The sequence below is a fragment of the Cynocephalus volans genome, chromosome 9 (genome assembly GCF_027409185.1).
Source record: "Cynocephalus volans isolate mCynVol1 chromosome 9, mCynVol1.pri, whole genome shotgun sequence".
Taxonomy (NCBI): domain Eukaryota; kingdom Metazoa; phylum Chordata; class Mammalia; order Dermoptera; family Cynocephalidae; genus Cynocephalus; species Cynocephalus volans.
The window spans coordinates 2,980,722-2,995,653 of record NC_084468.1 but is presented as its reverse complement, the minus strand read 5'-3'; the positions used below and the strand labels follow the sequence as shown (position 1 = coordinate 2,995,653).

The window sequence follows — 14,932 nt, the reverse complement described above, 5'->3', positions numbered from 1 at the left end:
ACACAGGTGTGGCTGCTTCTCTTGCTCCTGGCCTGCCCCTGAAGGCTGCCACTCCTCCAGAGGCAGGTCCGTTCCCCTCCCCTGGAATCCGGGCCAGCCTGTGACCTGCTCTGGCTGATATCAAGTGGCAGAGGGGACGCTCTTCCAGTGGGTTGACACCTAAGGGGCTTCCGCGTTTGCCCTCCTGGAGCCAGCTGCCGTGATGGGACCCCTGCGAACCCACTGGCAAATGAGGCCCCGGGGGACCCAAGCATCCCAGCCACCAGCCGGCACCAGGACACCAGTCAGATGCCACCGTCGAGTGACTCTGGCCAACAGCTCATGGAGCAGCCACAAGTCGTCCCTTGAGCCCTACCCAGACCTTTGACCACAGAATTGAAAGCCACACCATTTGGGGGTGTTTGTTCCGCAGCAGCAAATAAGACAAGGAAAATGAGGAAAAGGTGAGAGAACTCTGCACAGAGCTGAGCACAGAGCCAGCTGCCTGCCCGGGCTGACGGGTACCCTGCCTGCTAGACAGAGGCTGGGGTTGCAGGCAAAGCTCACCCACATCATAAATACAATTACTTCCCAGGAATAGTCTCTCCCATGAAAAAGCAGGTGCATCCAACTCCAAGACTCACCAGCCGCCAGAAAGAAACCACTCTCCAGGCTGACCTGCAACAGTCCCGACTAGATCTGGGCTGACGTCTCTGCATGAAGTCAGTCTTGAAATAATCTCCAGGGCGCCGATCACTGCCACCTGATCTTACTAAGTGTTCGGTATCCCAGCTCCTCAGAAAACAAAGTGATGCGTCACCCTTTGCAGACAAAAATCACACACTAGAAGTCTTGTCGGGGACAGCGTCTGAAATCATCTGGAGGACTTTCATGCTGAGAAGGTTCTAGAAAGCTTCCATCCAGACAGCACTGCCTGGCCTTGAAGTCAGCCCTGCTAACCAAGCCCCTAGGGACATTATTTTGCACAAAGTTTCCTAATAGAGTAAAATGTCAACTAATTGAAATTTCGTTTTTCTGTGCCCTTATTTTGTTAGAAAGAAGCAAAGTTCAACGGAACAAGTTCGTATCTGATATGCAGCTAAATTTCATCCGACCACGTCACACTCACTCCGAGGATTATCATCAAAACAAAGCGGGAAAAAACCCAAGACCAAAACACCAACAGAAGACAGCAGGCGTTGGGCGGGTGTGGACAAGCTGGAAGCCGTGTGACCTGCTGCTGGGGTGGTGACGTGGTGCGACTGCCACGGAAAACAGCGTGGTGGCCCCACAGCAGGCTCTGTGACAGGGACGCAAGGTCCCCATGGCACAGGTGAGGAAACTGAGGCTCAGAGGGATTGAGAGAGGTCTAAGGAACGTGCGAATAAGTGACATTTTATCACTGAAATCCTGACGCGAACAAGATTTTCTCGTATGTCCAGGAACCTCCCTTTAGAGGGGTAAGATGTGGCTCACTGTCCAGGTGGTCCCCAACGAGGCCACACAGCACGTCTCAAAGGGCAGGGGACGCCATGCCTGCCCCTCAAGCTGCTTTTCTGCTCGGAAGGAAACTCCAGAGCAAAACCGCCCCCAAGAGGAAACTGCTGACAGCTGGCGGGTGTCGGGATCAGCCAGCAGCTGCTCCTGCGCCGGGGACGCTGCCTGCTGCCCCCTCTGCCCAAGAGGGGGCTTTTGTTCCTCGAGAGGAGGAGGAAGGGCTGGTCTCCGTGCCAGCGCACAGCACACCAGGGACAGGCCACTCGGGAGGAGGGGGCAGCAGCCATGGCCCCTTCTCAGACCCCAGGGACATTCTCGGTGCAGCCATGTAGATGGGTAGCAGCAAGGCCTGGACATGTCATCGTCACTGCAGAGGACAGCCTCCCCACCCCAATCTGGGAACACCCAGAGTGGCCGACAGACCACGCTGTGCCTCAGTTTCCTCATCTGTGAGATGGCCATGGCAGCACACGACTCATGGGGTGGGGTGAGGGTGACGAGCTAGCACAAGCGAGCCCCTGGGTCATCCTGGGGGGCTGTGTCTCTGCCCAACGTGCCCCAGCCTGAGCCCCCACCCTGCAGCCCGCTGGCTCCAGTCACCTCCCCAGACACTGGCGGTGCCAGACCCATCCTGCGTGTAGATGCTGCTGAGTGCGCTGCAAAGGGAGAGCAACCCCACCCAGAGCAAGACCCAGCGGAGACCTGAGAGTGGGGCACGGAACAGACGCACAGTGTCAGGGACGAGGCGGACGCACCACAGTCCATAAACGTCACTCGATGCGCCGCCAGTCGCGGGGGACAGGGCCTTTGTTTAGGGTGCTCCTGCCTGGGGCACGTGTCCCACCTACATCCCCTCCCCCCATAGGCAAAGCACAAGAAGGGGGCCTGTCACCAGGGCAATGGCTCCGCAAGAACGAATTGCCCTCGCCCCGGCCCCCAGGACCCTCACCTTGGCAGGGAGACCCCCTCCTCCCCGCCCCAGGCTCACCCTCCCCCCGTCGACCACCACCTTGTTAACATTCCTGGAACCCGCCGGGTCCTCCCCCACAGCGGCTGCTTGGGCTGGCCTTACCGTCGGTCAGCTACGGCCAGAAGCCTCCCACGGCCCTCCCGCCTCAGCCCCATCTGTCCCCTGGGCCAAAACACGCCCCTGCTCAAGCACCTTCAATGGCTCCCTGCTACTCTGGTGCCGTTTACTGGGCTCTTTGCAACCAGGCACTGCTTCCTCCTTCCCCACCTCGCCCCCTGCCACCCCCCCAACAGGATCCTGCACACGCCCTGCAGGTCACCCATCCGATCCGTGCGTGACGTGTGTCTGGAGCACCCTTTTCTTTTTCCTCTTCCCCTCCATAGCCTGTGACAGCTGGGCTAACTCCTGTTCACTCGGCAGAAGCCCCACTCAGGTTCCCCTTCCCCACAGAGCTTCCCCGACGCCCCCAGGCTGGGGTCTGTGCCCCTCCCCAGCTCCCCTCGCGCCCACTGAGGGCTGTAAACGCCTCGTTCCATCTCACACAGGCCCTGAGTCATCCCAGCCCCACTGCGGGCTCCCCGGCTCTGATCCCTGCACCCCAGTGCCTGGTGAGGGGAAGCCGGGGGACACACCCCTCCTGCCCCCCAGCTTCCCGGGGTCAGAGACCAGAGCGCCAGCCAGCTCTGTCCAGGCCACCCAGCAAGTCTAAAGTCCAAAGGAGGCACCAGGGGGCTTCTCTGAACTGAAGAGATGCCGAGCGTTTTGCATGTAACAAGAGTCTCCTGGTCTGGGGTTTTCCTTCTTTACTCACTTAAAAAAAAAAATCAAAATCATTGAAAAACGCTCCTGTGCCCCAAGAGGCTGGAGGACGTGGGTCCTGGCCTGGACCCAGCAGGAGAGAGAGGGGAGAACCAGAGAGCGGAAGAGAAGCCGCCGGTGCGTGCGGCCCAGCACCTGGGGGCAGGGGGCTCTCAGGGTCACAGGGATGGGGGCTGGGGATGGGGGCTGAGGTGGAGCGTGCGCCAGCGGAGATGCAAAGTCCCAGGCTGCCCCGGGAGGGGCTGGCCCCTTTGGGGAGAGGAGAATCTTGGGGTAGTCCTGACAGCCACCGATGCTGTCCCGGTGGCAGGGCCTGGGGTCCCCGGGCAGCCTTCTGGTCCCCTTTCTCCTGAGTTTCCACACCCCCGTCCCTGTGGAGACCCACGAAAATGTGCACTTTGATTTTGCGTGTCAAGATCACACATGGGCATGGGTATCAAATTGTATCCCTGTAACATGCCACCAAAGGGGCCACAAACCCCTCAAGTGGCTGTGATCCTGAGCAACGTGGTGCTCGGGGCCTGGGTTCAATGCTGAGGAACAAAGAGAAATCAGTCCCTCACCCCAGTCCTTTACAACCTTACCCTGACTCCCCCACAGAACTCATCCCGGGGACTCCTCTGGGGAGGGGGCTCCGCTGATCAGCCAGCATCAGGGTGGGCGTGGGGGTGTCCCCGAAGGGGGGTCACCATGTGCCTCTGATGAGACGCGGGCATCAGCTGGTTCCACCCACTCTGTGCCACCCGCTGAGGTCTCTGCCCCAAGGATGTTCTTCTGAGGAATGGCCGGGCTCACACGGACTGGAGATGTGGGGACGGGACTTCCTCCCTGGTCCTGTCCCCCAGAAGCTCCCATTCATCTTCATGCCCAGCTCAGGCGTCCCCCAGCCCCAGAGCCTTCCCTTCTCGACTGCAGGCCGTGCACCCCTCCCAGGCCCACGCTCTCTGTGCCCGTGGCTCAGCCTGTCAGGGCAGGGGTCCTCAGTGTCTCCCTCCACCACCCACGTGTGCCCCTGTGTGGGCCCGGCCTCCACACATAGGCCCGTGACCAGCAGAGGGACAGAGAATGCGGCCACACAGAGGGGGCCCAGGCTCCCTGACACCCACCACGCTTCTCTCCGCCTGTCAGTGGGTGGCTGTGCACTTGGGGTCCAGAGACAAAGCATCCACCATGAGGCACGAAAACCAGCCGAGCCCCTTCACCCAGCCAGGACCTGAGGGGTCTGTGCAAAACCACGCAGGCCATGCTGCCCTGACCCCGCCCCCATGTCCACCAGGGCAACAACCCTACCCCCACGCCCACCAGGACACCGACCCACTATCTCCACCAGGACGCCACCCTGCTCCCACGTCCACCAGGACACTGGCCCCGCCCCCAGGCCCACCAGGGCACCCCTGCTGCCCAGTCATGCCAAATGTTGGGGGGGTCAAAGGGGGGCTGAAGAGCAGCGTTTGAGATCAGGGTCACACTCTCTGCTCACTGGAGAGCTGGCGGGGGCAGGTGCCAAGAGGTGGCTCTAGAGGCCCAGGGGCCAGGCGACCCCCTGTCCCCAGGGAGGGAGAGAATGCTGATTGTACACACCCAGGCCTTCCAGGGCCTTCCAGTGACTCCACCCAGCTATCTGTCCTCAAATGAAATGTGACCAAGCCCACAGCCTCATCATGACCCATATTCTAGAACCTTCACAGTCCCAGCCACTGTCATAGGCTGAGTGGTGGCCTCTAAAAGATATGTTCACATCCCAGAATCTGTGAAAAAGGGTCTTTGGAGAAGTAATTAAGTTAATGGTCTGGAGATGATATCATCTTGGATCAGCCAGGTGGGTCCTAAATCCAGTGACAGTGTCCTCATGAGACAGGGACTGGAGCAACACAGCAACAAGCCAAGGTGCACCTGGAGCCACCAGGGGCTGGAAGAGGCAGAAAGGACCGTGCCCCAGAGTCTCCAGAGTGAGTGAGTGACAGCTGACCCACGGGCGCAGGGCCACTGGTCCCAGTCTGTGAAGGAATAAAGTCTAATTGCTTTGGGCCCCCGTTTGTGGTAATTTGTTACAGCGGCCCCAGGACACGGATCCCCTCTGCTCCCTGGACCACACTAACCTGCGGCTCCCTCTCCCAGGACGGCCTAGGTGTGACCACATGGGCAGTGGACCCATGGTCCCTCTGGCCACCCAGCCCTGCCACCCCGCTGCAAGGAGGACACCCTTGCCGGGCTGAGGCAGGCTCCCATGACAGTCTAAAAGCCAGTTTAAATCAGCTCTTGTCCCTGTGGTAGAATGGAGCCCAGCGGGACCTGTGGGGACAGAGGGACAGGCAGCAGAACCTGCTCACCCTGCATGGTGTCCCCAGCCTCCGCGTGGGTCTGAGCAGGGCTTGGAGCTGGAGAGAAGACAGAATCTCCAAGGCGCCTGCTGCCTGGTGCCACGGCCACCGTGGATGGAGCCACCCTTCGTCCCCTCCCCGATCAGTCTCTCTCCTCCCCTTCTCTCGACTGCTCTGGTGAGACAGCCTCCCGGCGATGACACCCCAGGACAGACCCCCAGTTAGTCCTAACCAGTTTTGACCAAATCAGTGAGTTTGCACACTAGTGTCACCTTTGCCCAAAATTTCATCTTCTGATGACACACGGCCAACCCACCATCATTTAAATGCTTAAATCTCCACCCCCAGGAGAACATGGGTCACGTGTAGCATGCGTGACACCGCACTGCGTGTGCGCGCTCATCCCTACGTAAATATGCCCTTGTGAGATACGTGTGAGCTCCAGGAGCTGGGTCCTCAAAACCCCTGCCTGCTCGGGGCTCGGTCTGGGTTGGCAGACGGCCTGCTCCTGGCTTGTGCGACCCAAGTAGAACTCCTTTCTGCTGCAAGCACAAAGCCCTGTCCTTGTGTCTCTGCTGGCATGCACAACAGACGAGGACCGGCGGGTGTTTACCCCACGACAGCAGTGGGCCAAGGATATTCGGCACCGAGGGCTGCATTCAGAGACGGAGTCTGCTGGGCCAGCCCCAGCTTTGTGGGATGGAGCTAATTTAGGACCTTGCTCAGGAGAGGCAGGGGACAGCCCTATGATAGTTGACCCTGGCTTTCTGGCAGCCCAGGGAACACAGCACAGCAGCCGAGCCGCTGCACCAGTGCCCGGAATTGTTCACAAGCAGAAAAGCAGCCCACCCGCACCAGCAGGCGGGATTTTATCTCTGGGGCCTCGGAGGAAGCCATCCAGGGGGCTTCTTTCATATGTCCGGGACAGAATAAATGGGCACTGCCACCCCACGCCAGCTCGCAGGACAGGCACGCCAGTGCCACTCCAGCTGTCTGCCTGCCAGAGAGAGAAAAGAGGACAAGGATCCCCTCCACCAGGTGCTCCAAGCAGCTCCTTGAGCCCCCAAGTCGAGCAGCTCCCCAGGAGGTCAGGCCACCTCGTGCCCGGGCGCCGTGGTCAGCAGCCCCCAACCACCACACGACTGAGAAGGGAGAAGCGGGGCCGACCCGACACACCCAGCCGCAGGTCACCCCGTGTCCCCACTGCTCCCGATGCCCGAGTGCTGCAGCCTCTGACCCGCTGAAGAGGAGGGGCCCGAGGGCTGGGCCAGTGTCCAGCACGACCCGTCCTCACCTGCACTGGCTCTGCCCGGAGGGACCAGGGCACTGCTGAAGCCCCCGAGCCCAGCAGACTCACATCCAACCCTGTCCGTACCAAGCGCACGTGCAACACGCTTCCCATCCCGGTCTCAGGACATCCTCATGCTGAGGTCATCCTCACACGGAGCTGAGCCTACAGGTCGGGGTTAATGCCCCCTCTACGGGGACAGCAGGTAGAGAGAGGTTACCTGTGTCCCAGCCAGATGGCCGGAGCCTCCACCCGCTCATCCGCACGCAGGTCTGGCAGGGAGCCCAGTGTCAGGAAACGGGCTGCACTTCTCCAGGTGCCTCTTAGCACCAGGCCCGTCCTCTCCAACCCAGCACACTGCCCAAGGCCATCATGTCCCCACAACGGGGTCAGGTCCCCAGGAGGCTGCTCAGCCCAGGTGGCCCACACAGACGAGCAGCTCCCACTCTGGAGAGAGGGGAGAAGGGGCTCACACACAGCCCTGCCACCTAGCTCGTGACACCGGAACAGCTGCGGCACTCACAGGACAGATGTGTCCGTCAGGAACTCTGGGTCCATGAGCACGGCTCTCTCCTCGCAGCGCCCACAGGGGCAGTCACACATCCTGGCTAACACATTTATTATTTTCGTTTTCTTTTTTTCCATTAACTCTAAACATGAGTGGCTCTGATGCTCTGTGACCTCGGGTACAGGGTGTGCTGTGACCTGAAGCCTCGCTTGGGAGATGCCAGGAGGACCCCTCCTCCGTCCTTCTAGCGGCCTCAAGTCCCCTCCCTGCCTCCAGCAGAGCAGAGGTGGCCCAGCGACTGTGCACCCCGGGCTGTGCGGACCCAGAGCCACCTCCCAGGGCTCCGGAGACGCTGGCCTGGCGAGCACGCAGGCGCTGTCAGCTCGAAGCCGGGAGCCCTCGGGGAAAGCCCCGGCCCCCTCGCCCCCGCCCCTACATCCTGGCCCCACTCCCCGTCCCCACGCCCCGGTCCCCACTCCCGTCCCCACGCCCTGGCATACTTACAGTAACCACACCTGGTCCCGCCTTCAAAGATGAACCCGTTGGGCACGGCCCCGTAGCGCCGGAGGTCGGACAGCTTCCACTGCCCCGTGACGGCTGGAGGGACGTCCCTGGCCAAGACGAGGATGTCATTGCAGAGGTGGAGGGTGGCCGGGCCGCTCTCCAGCTTGGTGCCCGGTGCCACCGTCACGTGGAACCTGTGCACTGAGGGGCCAGGCGGGGGGCAAAAGGGTGTCATCGCAGGAGAAGGCCTGGTGGCCGCCGGCCCCGCCCTGGGCAGCTGCTCACCGGCGCTTGTGAAGCGAATGAGCAGGTGGCGCTGCCCACGGCACGGCTGAGGGCCGCAGCCTCAGGGTAGATGGCCGCCCATGCTGGCGGCTTTCCCTCCTCTCCCGTCCTCTCAGGAGCTACCTTGCTTCAGGCGCCAGCAAGTACTGAGGGGCCTGACCGCTGGCCACGCTCCTCCCCATCCCAACAAAGCCAGTGGCCTTGGCACCCCTGACTTCGTGTCCTGAGCACAGAGCCCAGGACAGAGCGGAGGAGGAGCCTCGCCCGCCCACAGCCCAGGACACCTAAGGAGGGTGGCCCTCACCTGGACCCCTGCCCCTGGGCACTCACCCTCGCCCAGCGCGTAGCGGATCCGGGCGTCCCAGGCACACATGGCCTCACGGCTGTCAAAGCCCAGCATGACAGCCTGGGACAGGCAGATGATGGCCAGCGTGTGGGCCAGGCCCTCGTAGGGCAGACCAGGCTCCAGGCCGCAGATGTCCTCCAGGGTCAGGCTGCTGCGTTCCCGGAGTCCCTTGGTGCGTTCTGACTTGTCCTTGTAGGCCAGCATCAGCAGACAGTCTGTGCAGGCAAGAGGGGCGAGGCACACTGGTAGGAGACCTGGGCTTGAGACGTGACCCCGGCCAGCCGTGCAACCCTCCCAAGCCTCCGTTTCCTCATGTGCTAACATAGCGTGATTTCCCCCAACCCTGCATGAGCACAGGCCACGGGAGCAGATATGAGCCCAGCCCACCTGACTGATCCTGCCCAGGCCCTGGAGCTCACCCAGGCCACACTCAGGGCTGCAGGAGCTGTGCTCGGTGCCATGGATCCCGCCCAACAGCTTGGCCTTCCGCCTCGGCCCTGCTGTCTGGGCCCGCTCCCTGCTACACCCAGTGTTTTTGCCTCTAGTTTTCCTGGTTTCCAGGCTGTGGCCTGAGCTCCAGCCCCAGGGGGTGTGGGGGAGGGGTCATTGGGCCTTCCAGCCGCCTTTTGTCCAGTCACTGTCGGCCACGGTCCAGTTCAGAAGGCCCCTGTCTCTTCCCCGGCTGCAGGGAACGTGTCTGACTCTCGCCTCCCAGCCCCTCTGGGACAGCTCAGGTCTCTGTCCCCAAGATCCCATTTTCCAGCATCATAATTGTCATCACTGTCACACCAACATGGCAGAGCAAGCCACAGCCGGTGCAGCTCACCTAGCCCTGGGGGCATAGTTAAAACCCAGCATGCACTGCCCCCTGTGTGGCCGCGGAAGACACCCCTGTGGATGGCGCAGAACACCTGCCCAAGAGAACAGGCGGGACAATGTGAGAAAAGCCCCTGGCCCTCCCCGGATGGCCCAGCCCTGACAGCAGGTCTCCTCCCCACCCAGGCCCCCCGCAGCACTGGCCCCAGATGCCTTGTCTTTGACGAGGGTGTAGGTTGGCAGACTACTGCCAACATTTACTGTGAGACACCCCCAAATCCTGCATGCAACTCAGTAAATCAAGGCCCTTGTCTGTACGCAGCAGAGGGTGAAGGACACCCCCAGAGAGGACCACAGAATGGGGTCTCTATGCTAAGTCTCTTCGAACAGGACCAGCAAACCCAAGCGAGAACCAGAATCCCAACCGAAGTTGACTCAAACATTAACTGTGTAGCGGAATCCAGAACAGGGCCATGGAGTCCCACGTTTGCTGCCCTGCCCAGCCCAGCCCACCAGGACCAGACCCAGCCCGTGAAAGCAAGAGGGGCCTGCGCAGCCCTGGGGACCAGCCGCCGGCAGGCTTCTCTGTGGGGGCCAGAGGGTACAGGGGCCACACTGTCTCTGCTGTGACTACTGAATGCTGCCGTTGCCGCACGAAAGCAGCCACAGACAGTATGCCAATAAAGCTTTATTTGCAAAAACAGGGGCCCAGGGGACGGGGGCTTTGACTTCCTGTTGACAACCTGTCCGCAGTGTCTGAAATGTTTATAACTAGAAAAAAGCAAAGGCATTCCCAACCTGAGAAAGAAAAACCACCCAGAACCCACAGAGCTGCACCCGCCCACCCGGGGGCTCCCGCACGGTGTCCCAGCACGGCCGGCACAGCCACTCCCTCTGGAACCTCGGGGCAGAGGCAAGAAGCCGGCCCAGAGAGAACAAATAGACAAGGCAGCCAAACAGGATGTGGCGCCCCCAAACATGTCACCCCAGAAGTGAAAACTTAAGGGACATGCATGAGCACTGAGAGGACTTCCACGTGGGACGAAGGACAGCCACTGAGCTTGGGGGGCAGACACTGAAGGCAGCCCTGGGCAGGGAGCTCCACGACCTGGGTCCTGGCCCTCTGTGGCCCAGGGGTGTCATCAGGGGGCTGCAGGGGCAGGCCTGGGCTGCGTCTGCCTCCAGGGGCCACAGACCCACAAAGCTTGGCCACACCCACGAGGACAGCAGAAGAAACTTCCAGTGAGGACTATCATGCCCCGCATGGACCACACTACACCGTGCCACACCGTGGGTCCTCCCCAAAGCAGTATGGCCCTGTGGGAGCCCCTGCTCTGCCCTCCCACCTGTGCGGCCTTGCGGAGGCCTTTGGAGCTCGCGGCCTTGATTTTCTCATCGGTAACACGGGGACAATAGGACCCACACCTGTGGCAATGCCGGGATGACCATATGCGGGAAGGTGTGTGTAGTCCCCGCGTGCAGCAAGCACTCAGTCCCTGTTCCCATATTCCTGCACGTCACCTTCAGTTACACGTCTGTCCATGTTACCAGGTTGTAATGCTGCCAGGCTGGCTTCCCATGGATGCAGCCACCCATGCACCGAGGGGACCAGGACAACTCGTGGCTCTCCCATGGCCTCTGCCCACGGCAGGCACCTGCTAGGCCATCTGCCACCTTTCACCTCCGCACCTCAGCTCTCTTGGCTCCTTGGCCACCGGCCACCCGGAGCCCCAGGTGGGGTCCCTTCCTACCCCGTGGCCCCACTCCACAGCTGTGGCGCTCCCGCTGCCATCTCCTTGTAGCCAATGGGGTGCCCCTCGGTCCTGCCCCATGAACCCTTTTCTCTCCCGGGCTGTCCCCCTCGGGCCAGGCCCCCTACCTCTCTCCTGACCTACAACAGGCCTCCCTGCTCACCCCCTGAGAGCAAGAGGACGCTGAAAATGAGCCACCCTGCGAAGACCCCCTGTGCCGTGCCCCTCACTGGGCGTCAAAGCCTAGTTCTTTCTTCAGCCCTCGGGGACCCTGACGTATGTTGTCCCCAGCCCCGCTTGCCCCCACACTCCCCCTGGACCACACACCTCCCACTTTGCCCTCTCGGGCCCCGGCTGCCACAGCCCGGCCCTGCTGAGACCCTCTCTTGGCTCCAGCTTCCTTCGAAGCTCACCTAGAGGCCACCGAGAGGCCCCTCTGACCGGCCGCCAAGCCCAACTCCCTCCACCGCAGCATCCCTCAGGCGGTTTTCTACGCAGCCATCTGTCCCCTTGCCTCTCTGCTCTGAGCTCCTGAAGGCTGTCCCCCTCTGCTCGTGCCCAGTGACAACGTGAAGCCGGGCACAGCGTCAGCACAGAGGAGGACCGGGACGCTCTGTCAAAGGCAAGCCGCTGCTTTAGGAGCAGCCTGACACAGCAGCACCAGACCGTCACCTCCTTTGTTCAAGAAGTTACGGGGCCGGTAACACAGCCGAGAGGTGTCAGCAAACTCTCCTGTAACAGGCACAACCACTGCCCTGGCGAGCAGCCTGGACAGCACCTGCGTGGACGGCTGTGGCCGGTGAAACTGTTTACGACGCAGGCGGCGGGCCGGACTTGGTGCAGAGACCGTACTTTGCCGACTCCTGGCCTAGAGCTGGATTTGCTGTGACAGCTCCTCACTGTCCTTAAGCCTCCGGCTGCCGAGCAGGCCCTCCCCAGCCTGGGCGTTTGCATTTGCAAGGCTGGTTTGGGGGACCTGAATGTGGGACCCCATTTTTGTCCCTGGGACCCCTTTCCTGATGTGCTGCCACCACCCCTCAGCCTGATCTTTCTGGACCCTGTGTCTACGAATGCACCACGCCCTGCACCTGCAAATCAATGAGCACCTCATGTGTCTGCAGTTGCCAAAGGGTGTGGGTGACCTTATTTGGGAACAGGGTCTTTGCAGATGTAAAGTTCAGGATTCAAGATAAGATCATTGGATTATCCGGTGGGCCCTAAACCCAATAGCAAGTGTCCTCATAAGGCACAAGAGGAGGCACAGACACGTGGGGAGGGAGCCATGCAAATGAAGACGAGGCAGAGACTGGAGTGCGCCGGCCATGGCCAAGGCCACCTGGGCCACCAGATGCTGGAAGAGGCAGGAAGGACCTTCCCCGAGAGCCCCAGATGGAGGGTGGCCCTGCAGACCCCTGGATTTCAGACCTCTGACCTCCAGAACAGTGACGGGATAAATTTCTGTTGTTCAAAGTCCCCAGGTTGTGGTGCTTTGTTACAGCAGCCCCGGGACACTAGCACATCACCCAAGTCACTGATTTTGTTTCCTAAATATGAACAGAACAGGGTGGAAGTCAATGCCGTGTGACAAGCAGCTCCCCTCACCCCCCGACCCTCAGGCCTCCCCAGCAGTGCAGCTCCGTTGGTCTCACGGGAAGCCCTTGTGGGGAGGGGACCCAAGTGGGCGCGACGCGTGTGGGGGCCCAGCAGGGCTTGAGTTAGGAGCAGCTGCTCCAACCCCCTCCTGCACCCATCACCCTCCAGCAATAAATCAACCCTATTTTTAAAACTCGTTCTGTGACAAGTGCCATTGAGCACAAGGCTAAAAAATTCCGGGGTTGGGGCCTGAAACAAATCCAGGTCAGGGCCAGGGAGCAGCAAAACGCTGGCTCTTCCTGGGACACAGCACGCCCAGGCACGCCGCACAGAGGGACACAGGGACCTGCACACGCCAGCCAGCTCCCTGGGATCCAGGCCCAGGGTGCCCCTGGCAGGAGGCCTGGTCACTCATGGGGTCTCCTGGGCAGCAGCTGAGGAAACCCAGCGCGCGGGGCTACCCCCCTCAGCGGGACTGAACCCGGCTCCAGGGGCAGGAGATGGAGCTGCTCCAGGACGGGGAGGGGTTCCCGAGGGCTCTGGGAGGAGGGCACTGGGGTCCTTATGGTGAAAGAGACAAGGAGTCCGTGGTGGAAAGCGCCACAAGACAGAAACCACGCAGGGAGGGCCCCCGTGGGGCATGCACGTGCACTCACATGCACTCACACATGCACACTGGCACGTGCACACACACACTCACACTCGTGTTCACACACAGTGCACACTCACACGCACTCACACACGCACACTGGCATGCGCTCACCCACTCACACTCGTGTTCACACACCGTGCACACTGACATGCACACACGCTCACACGCTCACTGGCACACTCACACTCACTGCCATGTTTTGAATGTTTGTATCACCCCAAAATTCATATGTTAAAACCCTAACCCCTGAGGTGATGGTATAAGGAGGTGGGGACTTGGGGAGGTGATGAGGTCACGATGGTGGAGCCTCATGACGGGTTTAGTGTCCTTGTGACAGGGGCCTCAGAGCACTGCCTGCCCCTTCCTCCCCGCCAGGACACAGTACAGAGGCACCGTCTGTGAACCAGGAAATGCATCCCCACCAGGCACCAGTCGGCCTCGGTCTCAGACTTCCAGCCTCCATCCGGAATGGCAAGAACTAAAACCACCGCTTATAAGCCACCAGGCTGTGGTGTTGCCATCGCAGCCTGGATGGACTAGACGGCCACTCACACTCACACTCACGTGTGCATACACGCACATTCACACCCTCACATACATGCACGTGCACACACACACACGCTGTGATGCGCACACTTATGGACACACTTGCAATTCACTCGTGCACACACAAATGCTCACCTGTGCGTGCTCACATGTGCATACATGCATACATGCACACTCAGCCTGCACTCACCTCCCCAGCCACTCAGCCCTCTATGTGCACGGGTGCCCCAGTGGTGACAGGCTGACCCGGGTTCAAGCCCCACATTTGCCCGATGGGCTCCGTGACTGGGGACCCGCTCAGCCTCTCCCAGCCTCTGCTTTTCATCTGAGAAATGGGCGCAAACACCCAGCCCAAGGATCTGAATGTGCTGCAAATGCTGTGCTGCAGCAAGCACAGAGTGTGGCCAGCAGGGGCCCCAGACTCAGGCCCGGGAGAGTTGGTGTCAGCCCGTGTCCAGCACCATCATTAAATCTCAGAAGAATGTGGGCTGGACAGTAAACCACCAGCCGCCCAGGGTCAGCCCACCCCACCCTCCAGCAGCTTCTGTCTGCACTGCTGTGAGTGGCAAGTGGGGCAGTGGGCCACTAGCACTGATGGCAATCCTGCTCAACCTTCAAGGGCACAGCAAGACCCCCACGGGGACCCCTCTGGCTCTGTTGCAGGCTGACCACCCCCCCCCCTTGCAGCGCTCAGCCCAGCTCATTCTGCAAATGCCCACTGCTGGGCGACTCTGAGCAGCCAGGACCCAAGGGACAAAGCCCGTTCCCATGGAGCTAACCCCAAGAGGGGAAGACGGTGAGACACATACACAAGCCGACGAACAAGAAAACTCATCTGAGGGCTCTGTGGGAATGGGAACAGGTGACTGTGTCACAGTGGCTGGGTGGGGGATGACCTGAGGGTGGGGCTCAGAGGTCTCCCAGGAGGGAACAACTGACCAACTGCTGAAGGACACAAGGACCCAGCTAAGCAGCCCCATGGGGAACAGTATTATTAGAGGGAACAGCCAGTGCAAAGCCCAGTGACAGAGCAGGGAGGCCTCTTCAGGGACCCAAA

The 14,932-nt window shown here is 60.9% G+C and overlaps 1 protein-coding gene across 4 annotated transcripts in view; it reads right to left on the bottom strand.

Moving 5' to 3' along the window:
• DOK7 (docking protein 7) overlaps positions 1-14,932 on the bottom strand; it is a 37,984-nt gene that overhangs the window by 18,284 nt on the left and 4,768 nt on the right. For all 4 annotated transcript variants that reach the window (XM_063107969.1, XM_063107968.1, XM_063107972.1 and 1 more), the window contains 2 exons: positions 8,502-8,732; positions 7,887-8,087 (listed from right to left, as the gene is read on the bottom strand). In XM_063107969.1, coding sequence (XP_062964039.1) covers positions 7,887-8,087; positions 8,502-8,732 — 432 coding nt within the window. The remainder of the gene's footprint in view (positions 1-7,886; positions 8,088-8,501; positions 8,733-14,932) is intronic.